Raw genomic sequence first — 13,932 nt, forward strand, 5'->3', positions numbered from 1 at the left:
CAAGTGTAGGAGGAAACGGAGGGGGGGAAGTAACGGTCCCCTTGCCCTAGGCAAGAGAGAGGAAACAGGGGAGAGGAAAGGGTAGATGGAGGGGAGGGAAAGTAAGAAGTGAGCATGTGAGAGCGGCAGGGGGGAACAAGAAAGGGGGGAATAAGAAAGAGAGACAAGAGAAGATGAGGGAATAAGAGAAAAAATTGAAAAAACAAGAGTAGAGAAATAGAGCAAGAGCAGGGTGGCACTGAGAGAAGAGCAAACGAGTGAGCGAATAGGAGACGGAGAGAGAGAGGGAGAGAGAGAGAGAGTGAGAGAGTGAGAGAGAGAGAGAGAGAGAGAGAGAGAGAGTGAGCAGGAGAGAGAGGGAGGGAGGGAGGCGAACAACACTGCAGACACTCGCCCACTGTCACTGCTCCACAGCCAGAGGACAGAGGCAGCACCGGCAACAGTGGGAGCGGAGAAGATGGAGGAGGACGACCCGACCGTCCGTCTGCAGCTCAGCCCCCGACTCTGACGGCCCCCCCCCCCTCCCCCCCCGGGACCATCCTGCCCAGTCGGGAGCACAACTGGGAAAAAAACAACAACTTTCTCTGTCCTTCACGAGACCAAGCACTGGACCTGAACTCCTGCAGGACTGATAACACACATCTCTCTCTCCCTCTCTCTCACACTCACACCCTCTCTCTCAGCACACTTCACTACTCGCTGCCTTTTTTTCGGGACTAGTGTGATTTATCTTTTTGTTGTTGTTGTTGTTGTTGTTGTTTCCTTTTTTTTATTTTTTATTTTTCACTGCCTTTGCTGACCTTCTCAGCCGAGTGGATTTTACTTTTATCCTGTGGCGGACCATGGGGCTGGGGTGGAGGGGAGCAGCAGGGACCCTCCGGAGAAGGACAGAGGGGAGCAGGTACCTTCTGGTGACATTGCTGCTGCTGCTCTGTGGTTTCTGGGAGGCTCACACACAGACAGAGGATGGGAAGTCCGTCTACTTCTGGGAAACAGGTAAAGCTGAACGACTCATTGCAGATTATATGTGATCCCTGGTTTTTATAATAGTGCATTAATGATGTTTGCTGGTGAATCGGTTCTTGCTGTGGCTGCTGCTGTGGTATGTGAACCCACAGGCTCAGAGGCAATGATCAGTCAGAGGTGATCGTATTTGTAATGTAGACTGAACATGGTGATAAGTTTTAGATTTCAGGGAATATTATAAATCGGTGCATCCTTCCTGAAAATAAAAGCTTCTTAGCTCCAGGAGAGAAACATTCACAGGTCTGTGATTCCAGAACAGACACTTATAGGTACACGACTCCTCCTAGAAGAACTTCACAGATCTATAGACCTGACGATGGCCCAGCAATCTAGAGAAGAGCTTCTTCCTCACACTGTACAGAATGTGACACGCAGGAGAACCCTGACGTTGGTCTTCAAATTGATTACCTTCATCTCTTTGTGTCTCAGGTGATGGACCATTATTGAAATGTTGCTGCTGCGTGTTACAGCAGGCGGATGATTGATAGGCATCGCTACACAATAGTGCTCGGTGAAGGAGGCGGAGTAGAGAGATGTTTGATGGTATTGATACAGAATCAGTGATGGAGATGAGGGGGGGTCGTGTGTGTGTGTGTGTGTGTGTGTGTGTGTGTGTGTGTGTGTGTGTGTCTGTGTGTGTGTGTGTCCTGCCCTGACTGACAGAAAATGAGTCTCACGGAGTCAATTGGAGTGTCACAGTGGGATCCATTGAATAATGTTATCACTGTGGACGTGCATGGGAAGCACACTATCAATAATGGATGCCGAGCACTACTTTGAGGTTCTGGGATACAGTGAGCCTTGATCATCACTGGGATGATATTTGCTGATGGACACTTAGAAAATGAGTAGGATTATCTCTGCAGTCTGGAGTGTCCCTGAAGATATCATTTTAATGTCTTGATTTAATCATCGGGTGCACATTAAAGCTCCGGGGCTTATGGTGTCCTCTCCTCTTACAGAAACAGGTTTTCAGCAAAAACTAGATTATTTCAAATACTAGTATAACTTCTTTCCTAATCGCCAGCTCCAACAACCCCCCCACTCCACCTGTCCCGCCCCGCCCCTCCCCAGCAGCCGTCCCTGGTTGACGTATCTCCACGTCTCTCCTGTGGTTCTGCATCTTTAAAGAGGATGTAGCAGCGTAAGGAGATTAAAGGAGCAGGGATTTAACAACCCAGGAAAGACAGCCCAGGGAACAGACTTGAGAAACAGAAAGGCAGAGGGAGCACTGCAGGCAGAGAGAGGGACTAGCTTAACCTACATCTAGCCTACTGTAGGTCATAGTGATTACGCTTCTCTCCCACGCTACAGCACCTTTCTCCCACACTATACATGCTCCTCAACTGGAAAGCTCCAGGCGCTGTGCTTTGAAATATAATCCAGTGTTGGGAGTTTGTTCACTTCTTCCCAAATATAACGTAGGACATTGATTTCAGCTCTGGAGCCTTCCTCCTTTTTATTTCCTTTTTTTTTTTTTTTTTTTATCTCAGTGCCTTTTGGATTTGACTAGTGCCTGAAGAGTATTAAAATCACATAGGGCAATTTAGGGCTTTGAATCCCAGTGCTTTTCATCGAAATGTGATTATGTTTGCACAAGATTTGCATACTGGTTTTAAAAAGAAAAAACACACAAATTGTGATGATGTTTGTGCACATTTGCAGAGTGTGCAGCGGAGGGAATATTCTCGTGGCGAGCAATGCTCTGATGTTTTGCATATTGATGAGTCGAGCTGAAATACGGCCCCTGTCTTCCAAACTGTGGGGAATTGGGCCCGCGCCGCTTGTACCGCCTCCTGTGAAAATATGATGTATCTGTTTTTGGAAGGTGAGACACTTCAGTTTATTGTGTTGCTTTGAAAATACTATTCAAATGAGGCCGATAGAGACGAGAAGCTCCACCCGACACGGCAAGTGATATTTCTGAGAGAGTGATTACAGCCACCGGGAGGGAAGACGGTGGTGATGATGATGGTGATAATGGCATGCCACAGTTTTTTTTTCCTGGACCTCTCAGAGATTTTTGCTCAACGTCTCAGACTCTATATTCACACCATTTCTTTTCCCCTGTCGCATCCTGTCAAATGTGCCCCCCCCCCCCCCCCCCTCCCCCCTGAGCACTTCTTCCCCTCACGTCTCCATCGCTCCGTTTCCCCCGTCTAACACTCACATGCTATATTTTGCATCGCTGTTTTAGCATCGCACCTTTTTTTTTTTTTCAATCACTGCAGCGGTAAAAATTTCAGAGGAGCCTTTTTTTCTCCCGTCAGCACCAGGATGACAATGCATCTAACACATGCCGCTGTCTTTTTGCAAATTCATGAAATAAATGTGTCAGTGTGAAAAAGAAAGTGTAATAGAGATCTGCTAAGTGGCACAGAGACACACATAGTTACACACACACGCACACACACACACACACACACACGGCAGGCATATCTTTCCATTCTGGTTCCGTGAGCAGGCTTCATTAGAGTCTGCTGTTGGAGCGACAAGGTTGCCGGGTTTCAGCTGTCAAGACCTCACATGTCTGCCCGAGGACAAAGCAATTACTGGTGGTGGAGTAGGTGATGGTGTATTCAAGAAAACACACTGCAACATCTCCATACCTCGGCTCTTCAATGTTCCCTCTACTGTAGGTGTGAGCGTCGCAGTTCGATGGTCATGCTTTCTGAGCTCTCACCGGCTCTTTGAGTTTATAAAGGTGAAGGAGAAGTTTAACCGTGTGTAAATGGACGTTATGATTGTGCTTTTGTGTGAGTCAACCTGACTCGAAATCGGTTTGATCTCCTCTCATCAACTCCCCCCCCCCTAACCCTAACCCTAACCCCAAACCCTAACCCTAACCCTAACCCTAGCCCCGTAATCTCCCCTAAGAACCAGATAAAGTATCATTTAGATTACACAGGAGTCGCCTCTTGCCTCTGATCAGGCCGATCTCATGTCACCTACTGTCTCGCCTCACGGGGTCAAGTCACACATCTCAGCACGTGTCTCTCTGCTGGAGTCCTGTTAAGTCACCTGAGTCAACTAATTGCACTAACTTGCCTAACGTCTGTGTGTTTGCTTGCTGGAAGTCAAAACGAGTTGGTGTTGAATTGACATATCAATGTTTCAATCAACGTCTTTGTAACAGTAACATTTTGAGACCTTTTGAGTTGACTTTGGAAAATGGAAATGGAGATATTTTCCATGCAGCAGAAAGACACCCGATCAGCCACTTGTTGCACACGGAGCATTTATACATGTCCTTCGTTGGATTCATTTATTCATGAATCACACACTTGAAAACTCCATCCATTATTAAGCAGCTTTATGAATAAGTTAAGTTTTTAGATTTACAACTCTCATCTGGTAACAAAATATTCCTGGCAGATAATTTCTCTTGTGTTTGTTTTTATCCGATGAGATGAAGAAATGATTCCGGATCATTTAGCTGCTCAGTATGTGGACGGACGTGGGCGTGTTTGCATGTATAGCACTTTGCATTTGTCAGACCTGCATCGCTAATGACCCGTCACTCCGCAGAAACAATGGAGTCTTGGTCCGACACAGCTCTCAGCGCTGAGAAATCGCTGCTGTGTGTCACCACGTTTCCACTGATGTCACCTCTCAATGCACGGGGACAGGGCAACCCGGCGCTGACAGCCCATTGTTAGCCGAATACATTCTTCACTGCACAGAGGCGCCAGCGGTGAAGGATGTCACCCTCGTTGTTAGCGACTCTCTCAAAATCACCTGCTATCACAGCGGCCCCACCGGAGAGGCCGTCCAGGAAATTGAGGGAGAGTGGGTGTGATGGTTCACAAGTTCAATGCAGCCAGTCAAGGTCATTACAGGGGGTGTAAGCGATTCTAATCCAATATGCTTGTTTGTCAAATTCAGTGAATATGTCCTCACGGTCCACCAGCTGTCCCTTGTGTGTGCGTGATGGAAAGAATATCTGGTATAAGTATCAGTAAAAGGGAAATAATGTAAATGGCCGCACAGCACACAACGCCATGTCGGCCAATCAGCACCAGGGGGCGTTAGTGGAAGAAGCGGGTAATTGGGGGAAGCGTGAAACCGTGAATCTGGATCCGGGAAATGAAAAGTACATAATAATGTTTCTTAAATTCTAAGTCACAATATTTTTTCTCTTCCTGTATGACAGTTATATCCGTTTGATTATTCATCCTGCACTTTGGGCCATTAATTAATTTTGCATCTGAAGATAAAGCTTTGAGGAATCTTTAACTCCCCGGCCTGTGACTGTGAATTGTGCCGTTCACCGACAGGAGCAAAGTGACCTACGCTGTCTGATTCATCCATTAAATCCACAGGCGTATAGGTGCTTCTGAAAAGTCCTCAACTATAATGACTTTCCGTGTTGAGCTGCTCGATACCCTTTACCCTTCGTGGGGGTTGTGACTCATATTCAGCCCTAATGTCTTTGAAAGTTCCCTCATTAGCTTTGTGGAATCTGTGTGAAAAGGCCAAACTTTCTCTATAGCATGAATCCTAACTGTTAGCCCACTGTCAACCTATGATGATTCTTTATGACTCATAGGCTGGCAACTGCCTTGGAAAACACATATTGACGGTATGATATTATAACTATTATTTTTAATTGTGGTGAAAACAAAGACAATTTGAAAACCAGGACATTTTCAGTGGTTTAGCGATTGGGACCATCCCTGACAAACTGGAACTTGCTTCTCAGATCTTATTCTCTGTGAAAGACTCAGAAGAGAAGTCTGAGACTGGGGCGGTTTCACCTGATCATCTACAATCATGTGTAATGTCCTTGACTTCTCATTACGAGCCTCTCATTGTATTTTGTCGGATTAGCTGATGGATTCATATCCTCATCTCACCTCAGCACCAGCCTCACTCGCTTCTTGTCTCAGGCTTAAAGCAGAACTTCGTGTCTCTTCAAACCCTGAAAATCCTTTGGCCCAAAATAGCCGTGTGCTAATACCTGCGTTGCGGAGCTGCATTATATTCGTCCGACACTTGTCTCGAATTGAGCCAGAAACAAACATCCGACTGAGTCACTGCGGCTTTGATAGCAGCAGGATTTGTGACTGGCATCCTCCCAAATGAGAATATCCCTCAGAGAGTCCCTCCTCATTTTAGCGACTGCATTACAACGTGACCCTTATGACCCTAATTAGCATATCGCCGGAGGTCAAACCAGAGTCTGGTAGTTAATTGGCAAGCCGCTGTTTAACGTCCTTAGCAACAGGCAACAAATTTAGGCCATGCATATGAATTAAGACAATTTCCTTGGGAATTTTCATTTTTCATTACAGAGCACGCCAGTGGGGGTTTTTATTTTAATTCCGCATGCGAGTGTTTTTGTTTTCACTTTCACTTTCAGTTGAGTTGGAGAGGAGAGGGAGTGGAGCTAGTGCGTTGTGTGAGTCGCGCCCCTACAACCACAGGAAAGTGAGCACTCAGCAGCCTGTGGAGTCTTTGCTCAGGAAAAGGCAACAAACAGCAGCAGCCAGGTGGCCTCAGCATCTCTCTGCTGAGCAGAGGAAGGAAGACGTGTTTACTGTTTTCATAGCGGCTCAAGTTTGAAGGGGAGTGGGGAGCGGGGGGGTTCGCTGCAGTTCGGTGTCACTGCTGCACAAATGATACCGAGCAGGACCACGGCGTTCCATTACGCTGCATTGGGTTTTAAAAGCATTTGCGCCACATTTGACCCAGATTGATATGTTCTGGGGCTTTAGCGATATCACCCCCCCCCCCCTCCACTCTCCAGCCCAGACCGCTGCGTTTTTTCAAAATGGCCAATCCATTCAGCGGAGGAAGATGCCAAAGAGATGCCAGAGTTTGTTTAATCTAAATGGCAGAGCTTACTCTAAAACCTGGCTATTACTGATATAGGAGGGATGGCTGGATTAGAGATTATACTTCATCCAAAAAACTTTATTTAGAGAGACCTAAGAGGATTGCCACTGACTTATTTTTGCAATACTCAGATGGCTCATAACGTACTTTTGATGGGGGCACTGTGTCATTCTGCAACCTGAGCAGTGTTTGCTCTGTGGACGGTCGTGACGTGAGTAAGCAGATCAGTGGTAGATTTTTGTTATCTAGGGATGTTTTTACTCTGATTATCAGCCCTGACCTGATACATCAGTGAGACACGTGCTGCTCTGAAAAGATTAGTATATGACAGCAACGTCTAACCCACTCTTTTTTTTTGTTCTGGACTCTGCTGAGAGCTCCCTGTGTCTGTGAATGTGCTTCAGATGCTTGTAAGGTGAAGGTTTTGGTGCTTTTCTAGTTGTGCAGTTGCTATTTCCGTTAATATTCCCACTTGGATTGTCTAAGTCATGCCTCAAAAAGTCAATCTGGAAAACATCTGCTTCTTAATATCCCACAGTTTTATGTATTTTGTCTCTTCAGTCTCCTCCGAAAAATAAAGAAAGGCGTTTGTGTTCTTCTGTTTTCCACGGAGGTCACGTCCTTGTGGTGTCTCCTCACTAACAAGGAGTTAAAGGGATAGTTCCAGGGATACAGACACTTGGATGACACCACAGCAGCAGAATGGAGGCATTTTCCCTGTTGTTTTTTTAACGTTTGAAGTCGTGGTCACTGTTTACTTCAATTGTATTGAATTTGGCTGCAACGACGTTTACCCCTGAATCCCCGAAAGTGCTTTGTGGACTCAAAACACCTCCATCGGCAGAGTGGTGTGTAGATAATGATTGGATTTAACATTTTTGGGTGAACTACACCTTTAATTCTGCACCCTGCCGCAATTCTAAATGCATATAGAAGAAATCGAACACTAGTGGTGAGGGCGTGGCATTCAAAACAGGCCCCCCCCCCCCCACGAGAGGCAACACGAAGAGAGCAGTGACATTTACCTGAAAAGAGGCTGCTCTGCCTCCTCCGATGCTTTTCTAATAAAGCTGGAGAGATGGAAGAGGCCCGGGAGTAAATATCGCCCCCCCCCCCATCCATCTTGCGGCCCTGTCATTAATCCTTCATTTCCCCCTACTGGCCATCAATCATTTCCGCTCAGCAGTGGGATAGTCACAGACATGTTTTTGATAGCGTTCTCCGCACCCGAGAGCTCATTGTAGAGCGGCGGTCCGGGTGTCGTGGATTTGCCGTGGAGTGGGTGAGCTGATGGAGAACAAGACGCTCTGCAAAGCGCTCGCTCTTGTGAGGCAAGAAGATTAATTCATCATTAGATCATGTGATGAACTGTAAACACAGGCCGCTTTAATCTACTGTGGAGCTAAAGAATCACATCGCGAACCTTTTTTAAATCTGCCTGAATATCATGAGAACGTTACATTAGATCATTGAGCTGCAGCGAGGTTTGAATCTTACGTAACCCACGATGCTGTTTGTTATTGAGAGTCACATCGGGCTGCTGCAGTTTTGACCCCATTTCGGAATGATTTTAAAACTGTGTGTTTTTTGGCTTGTTGAGAAAACACGGTGCAGTAATTCCTCAGAGTGCCTTAAACAACAGTGACAGGACAGTTGCTTCGGGTAATTGTTTGTGACAGTGTTTACTAGTCCCTGACGTGATCGAGTTGTTCTGTGGTATAATGTTAAATTACCCCCCCCCCCCCCACCCCCCCCGTAGGTTGCGGTTTGTTTAAGTTTGACTGCACAATGACAAATTGCAGATCCAAGACAGAAGTTGAGCGAGCAGCTCTGTGAGGATCTAATTAGGCTCAGTTGACTGTGTTTACATGCTGTATCCTGGTTGGATTGTGTTTACATGGAAAATGAGAAACCTGATTATATATATATTTCATGATAAACACGTGTTTACGAGCAGTGTCTACCCTTTGATCATCTTATGGTTTATACAGGAAGCAAATCCGGATTCTTCAAAAACTTAGACATAACCTAATCCAGGTTTTCTAAAACAAGGACAAGATGTTGACCGATTCAAAACTTAGAAGCTTAGAATAATATAAATAGATCATAACCAGGATACTTCTGCACCGGTACTGGAACTTCAATTACAGAGCACATCGGTAAGTGTTGCCATGACGCTTGACGGCTGGAGTTCCTGAGGCCTGGTGCTGGTGCGATCGTCATAACAACAACTTTCATATTCGGGGACACACAGCATAGTCGTCTTTTAATAATAACTCAGCATGGTTAACTGTCCTAGCAATACTTAAGAGAAGTACACAAGAAATAAAATACACAACCAGATGAACAAACACCAGGTTCACCAGCTGCCTCATTCTTCCAGTGCTCCAACTCTATTTGTTTAAACAGAACGTGATTGGCTGCTGCCTGGGTTGCTGCTTTAAAAGTAGTATTAAGTTAGGATAATGCTAACATTACTAGCTATCAATTAGCATGCTAATGTGTGCTAATGAGCACTGTCTTCTAAGTTCATCTGAGGTGGATGGGAATAGCTTTCTGCAGGTATTTGGTCTTTATTGATGAGAAAGTGGAGCTCCATGAAACATAACCAGAGGTATTACAGTTCTTCCTTGATATAATAAACACAATTAACCGGATTAAAAAATAAAAACGGTTGTTGAGACAAAACGACAATTGTCAACCTCGCTGTGTTGCTGGAGGAGAAGTCCGAGGATCTCATCTAAATCATCAGGAATCATCCACACGGCAAAAACATTCCGTGTCAATCTACCTTGACTTGTTCTGATCGAAATATTTGCAAGAAGAAAATACTGCTGCGTGTAAACAGGAGAATTATTGATTGTGCGAGATGAGCGATTTGTCTTTTAAACCTATTACGATAGAAATTACCCACTGATCCCAGATGAGTTAGACCGCACAATAACAGGCAGCACTTATGACTCACACTCGTAGACAGATAAGGATTGTAAGCAGATACTAAGAGTCCAGCTTGTGGTAAACCTCACAGTCAAACATTTGATTAATGACGGACTCATTTGCATTCAGGGCTGCTACACACCACAGCCTGAGCTTTATTCATGGGACTGCTGCTGAAATCATTCATTATCAGCGTTTCAAGGGTTTTTGGTGCCAAGAAACACTTAGCCCTATTAAAAGTGCACATGCCAACAGGAATAGGAAAAGGGTAGTTAATTTATCAACTTAAAAAAAGGAAGATGAAGAAGTCGTGGAGCGCACAGTTCATTTAAGCCCCCGACAGCCATATTAGGCCTGAAATAATAATCAGGGAGGGAGGGAGAGAGAGGAAACAGAGGATTTAAAGGCATCAAAAATCCATACAAAGGAGGTTAGGGTAAGAGAGCACACCATGGCATGCTTTATCACTAGAACCAACATAATAAGCTAGAAATATGTAATGGTGGGAGGGGAGAGAGACAGAGAGGCTGGCTAATCACCAGTGACAAGCCCCTGGATTAGAGGGAGGGCAGCAGATGGCCTCAGGGAGGGCAGGGCTGACCTTATACGAATATCCCGGTGGGTTGATAAGGCTCAGTAGCTCCTTGTGCCTACAGCAGACAAGCAAGCATGGAGTGTGTGTCTGTGTGTGTGTTTGTGTGCGTGTGTGTGTGTGTGTGTGTGTGTGTGTGTGTGTGTGTGTGTGTGTGTCATCGTGTGGGTGGTCGCTGCCCACATGTACCGTTTAAGAACTTACAGAGCAGAACATTAATGTAATCAACGAGAATTTGTATTCTGTCACTTAGCTGCCGGACCTTAAGAAAGCAATCCATACTCACAGGCTAGCCCTCGTCGATAAAGCGCTGTAATGTAGATGAGTGTGGTTTTACAACCACTCCATCCATCCATCTAGGCTGCCTATCCTCTGAGGGTCGCCTGGGGGCTGGAGCCAATCACAGCTGACCTGGGGTAAGAGGCGGGGCACACCCCTGGCCGGGTCAGCACTTTATCACATGGCCAACGTAGAAAGACAAACTCATCAACTGTTACTAATTATTATTTGTATCATCGATTAGGATTTATCAGACGAGAAAGTCCATCAAGTATTATCCTGTTTACACAAAAACTAATCCTGAAGCTATGTCATGTATTTTCACAGAAATTCAGATTAATTGACAATATCACTGTACTGTGTTTTGGATCATTTATGAATCTAGTTGCACTTTACTTTGGCGGGGGTTCACTTTCATAATTTGTTCACAGTGCACAAACTTTCCCTGCAAAGTAGACATTGGGTTGAATCCACTTCAAAGGACGTAAACTCATACATGGGGAAATTATGTATATTACTAGGAAAAGGCAATACACAAAATATATTTATGGATATATGAGCCAATTTGTTTACAGCTCAGAGCGTTATGTTCTCAAAATCCCAATTTAATTAAGTTGAATCCAATATTCACCTTTTCTTACCTTGCCTTGTTTTCACTTTCTAGTTTCATACTTAGCTTTTATAAACCTAAAGTTTACAGCCACTATAAACCAGCATTTCCCAAATACACATCCACACTTGTCCCTGAGTACAGGTACCGTCTCAATGAGTATTTCAAAGGGATATAAACTTGTCTCTAGTGATCATCTCTTGAGCGAAGACGGTTCTTCTTTCTCATTTCAATATTCAGGACGTGTTCAGTACAGGTTTATGATTTAAAGTGAATTATGAACATAGATTGCTTCCCATTTGGAAACCATTAGAGGCAGTTTTATCCCGACAGTCTGTTTTGTCCTAAAGGTAAAATATATAACACTTTTAATGCCTGGTCAGACGTTAGCTCTACTGCAGGAGGACTGTGCTGCTCTGGCTGTGTCCTTTGTCTCATAACCAGTGAGGTTATTTCTGCTGCTTTTAAATGGTTGCATAACTAAAACTCCGGTCTTGAACTCCATCCAGCTCTTCATCCATCCATTGATTCAAATGCCTATTTATCCGTTCGTCCATTAGCGCTTTTCGGCTCTCGCTGCGCGTTGAGCTGTGGGTGGATAGCGTGGGCCTGCACTCATGGGTGTCACTTCACACACTGGGTCTTTGGCAAATACACCCCCCCTATCCCCACCCCCCACCACACACACACACGCGGTCCTCTGTAACACAATGTCGATAACAAAGCAGCTTTTTCTGTGTTTGAGCAGTTACAGCCAGGGAAGAGAACTCTTCAGTGGTCACACCCCCGGTTTTATATATAGCTCAGTGCGAGTATGTGACAGATTGTGGGGGGGGGCGGTTTCTCATCCTCTCTTATCTCCTGTCATCTCTGTGAGGAATCAGTCAGTGTCATTATGTGGTCGTGGTTTTTTATTTTTTTAAGAACTGAAACATTAGTCATATTAAATCATGATCATGTTTAAACAGTATGATGCTAAATGACCAATTAAAAAATACACTGCAACAGTCAAGTGTAATAGTTTTAGTGTAATAAGGTATTTATAGTTTAATAATGATGGTATAATGGTGTCTAATTAATACATTCATCATATTCAAACTCATTAGTGGATATGCTACATATCATGTCTAGGTTATCACTAGCAATTGGTTTATTCCAAATTTGTAATTGCAGATTATGTTCTTATGTAATGGTTTGCTGAAGGCATTTTAATTTGATGTGCAAATGTGAGACAGGAAGCAAGATGGTGTGAAGCGTTCAACATTTTTCTTTTTTTTTTAAATAACAGAACAATAAGTTCAATAGAAAAATGATCTAAATTGGAAGAAACTAAGTTTTTTCAAACTAAAGCCAAACTAAAAGTGTTTGGCTTTAACAAACTTTAACACTGACAGAAATGAAACATGACAGATCCGTAACATTTACCCCTTGAGACTTATGTTTTATTTGTACATCACATGTTGTTATCAGGGTAAAATTTGACAGAACAGTAAAAATGATCAGTTATCATTATTCCTAAGACACCCACATTCACCCTCCTCTGTGAAGCTGCTACACTGATCAGGAGATGTTTGCGTAATCACAGACTCAGATGTGAATTTTCAAAGTCTGCTTCCATCCATCTCTGAAGAAATCAAAAGATCCATGTCTGTGCTTTTATTTCTGGCAGCTTGTACAATTTTAACAATAGTTTCTCTGGTATCTTTAAAGAAATCCGCCTGACAACTTGAGTTCTTTTTTAAGATCTTTTTTCTAGGACCCATCTAGAAACACAGATGGATAATCAGGTTTCTATCTCACTCTCATAGTTGATGTAGTTTTAAATGCTGCATTAGGATATTTCGGAGGTGGAGCAGCACTTAGTAGAAATGCTTCAGCGAGACAGAGCAAACTCCCAGAGGACATGAAACTTGCCCTGACATTTAACACCTCTTTTAAAACCCAGTTAAAAATATTTATTTACTCCACTGCCATTGACTGAATCTTAAGTACCCCCCCCCCCTCCTCTCAACCTTGTATCCTGAACTCCCTGCTTCTCATACTCACTCTCTCTGAGTGGCTTTTACAGGCAAAACACATTGGAGCTGCAAACAGAGCATCAGAAATCTGCCTGATTTCTTTAAAAAAACTACAAACCTGAGCCAACGGGGACCTCGACACATTCAGACTCAATTCAGATAGAGCCAAGGATAATACTCAGAGAGGGAGAACCCAACATGGCAGCTTCATGATGCACATTTCAGATAATCAGTGAAATAAGCAGCAACGTAAGAACGATGTCCCAGAGAACTTCTTTCACCTCCTGACAGGTTATTTAATTTACTTTATTTGTGATATAGAATATGTTTGAAGTCAAATTGCCCTTCACCAAATCTACAGACTTCTCAGCGTCCATTTATCTTTTATTAGAATATAACTTAGAGTCTGTACCTCAGTGTTTGTAGCTGCAGTGACATAAATGTCTACACAGGCTGGAAGTGTCCGTTAATTAATTAAGTGCACAGTCCAGGATATATTCAATGACTTTGCTCTTAAAGTTCAGATAAATTATACAGGACGCCACACTAATGAGAGGCACGTTAATGAACAGTCACTACACACAGCTGCAGCTCAGTCCGGTTGCTTCCTCGTGTGATCGATAAAGAAAACT

At 44.1% G+C, this 13,932-nt stretch overlaps 1 protein-coding gene across 1 annotated transcript in view; it reads left to right on the forward strand.

The window, feature by feature from the left end:
* Window positions 1-567: 567 nt before the first annotated feature.
* Window positions 568-13,932, forward strand: part of LOC128449159 (thrombospondin type-1 domain-containing protein 7A) — a 124,842-nt gene continuing 111,477 nt past the window's right edge. The window contains exon 1 of the mRNA XM_053432208.1: window positions 568-996. Coding sequence (XP_053288183.1) covers window positions 843-996 — 154 coding nt within the window. The 5' untranslated portion in view covers window positions 568-842. The remainder of the gene's footprint in view (window positions 997-13,932) is intronic.

This window comes from Pleuronectes platessa, chromosome 10 (assembly GCF_947347685.1).
Source record: "Pleuronectes platessa chromosome 10, fPlePla1.1, whole genome shotgun sequence".
NCBI lineage: Eukaryota > Metazoa > Chordata > Actinopteri > Pleuronectiformes > Pleuronectidae > Pleuronectes > Pleuronectes platessa.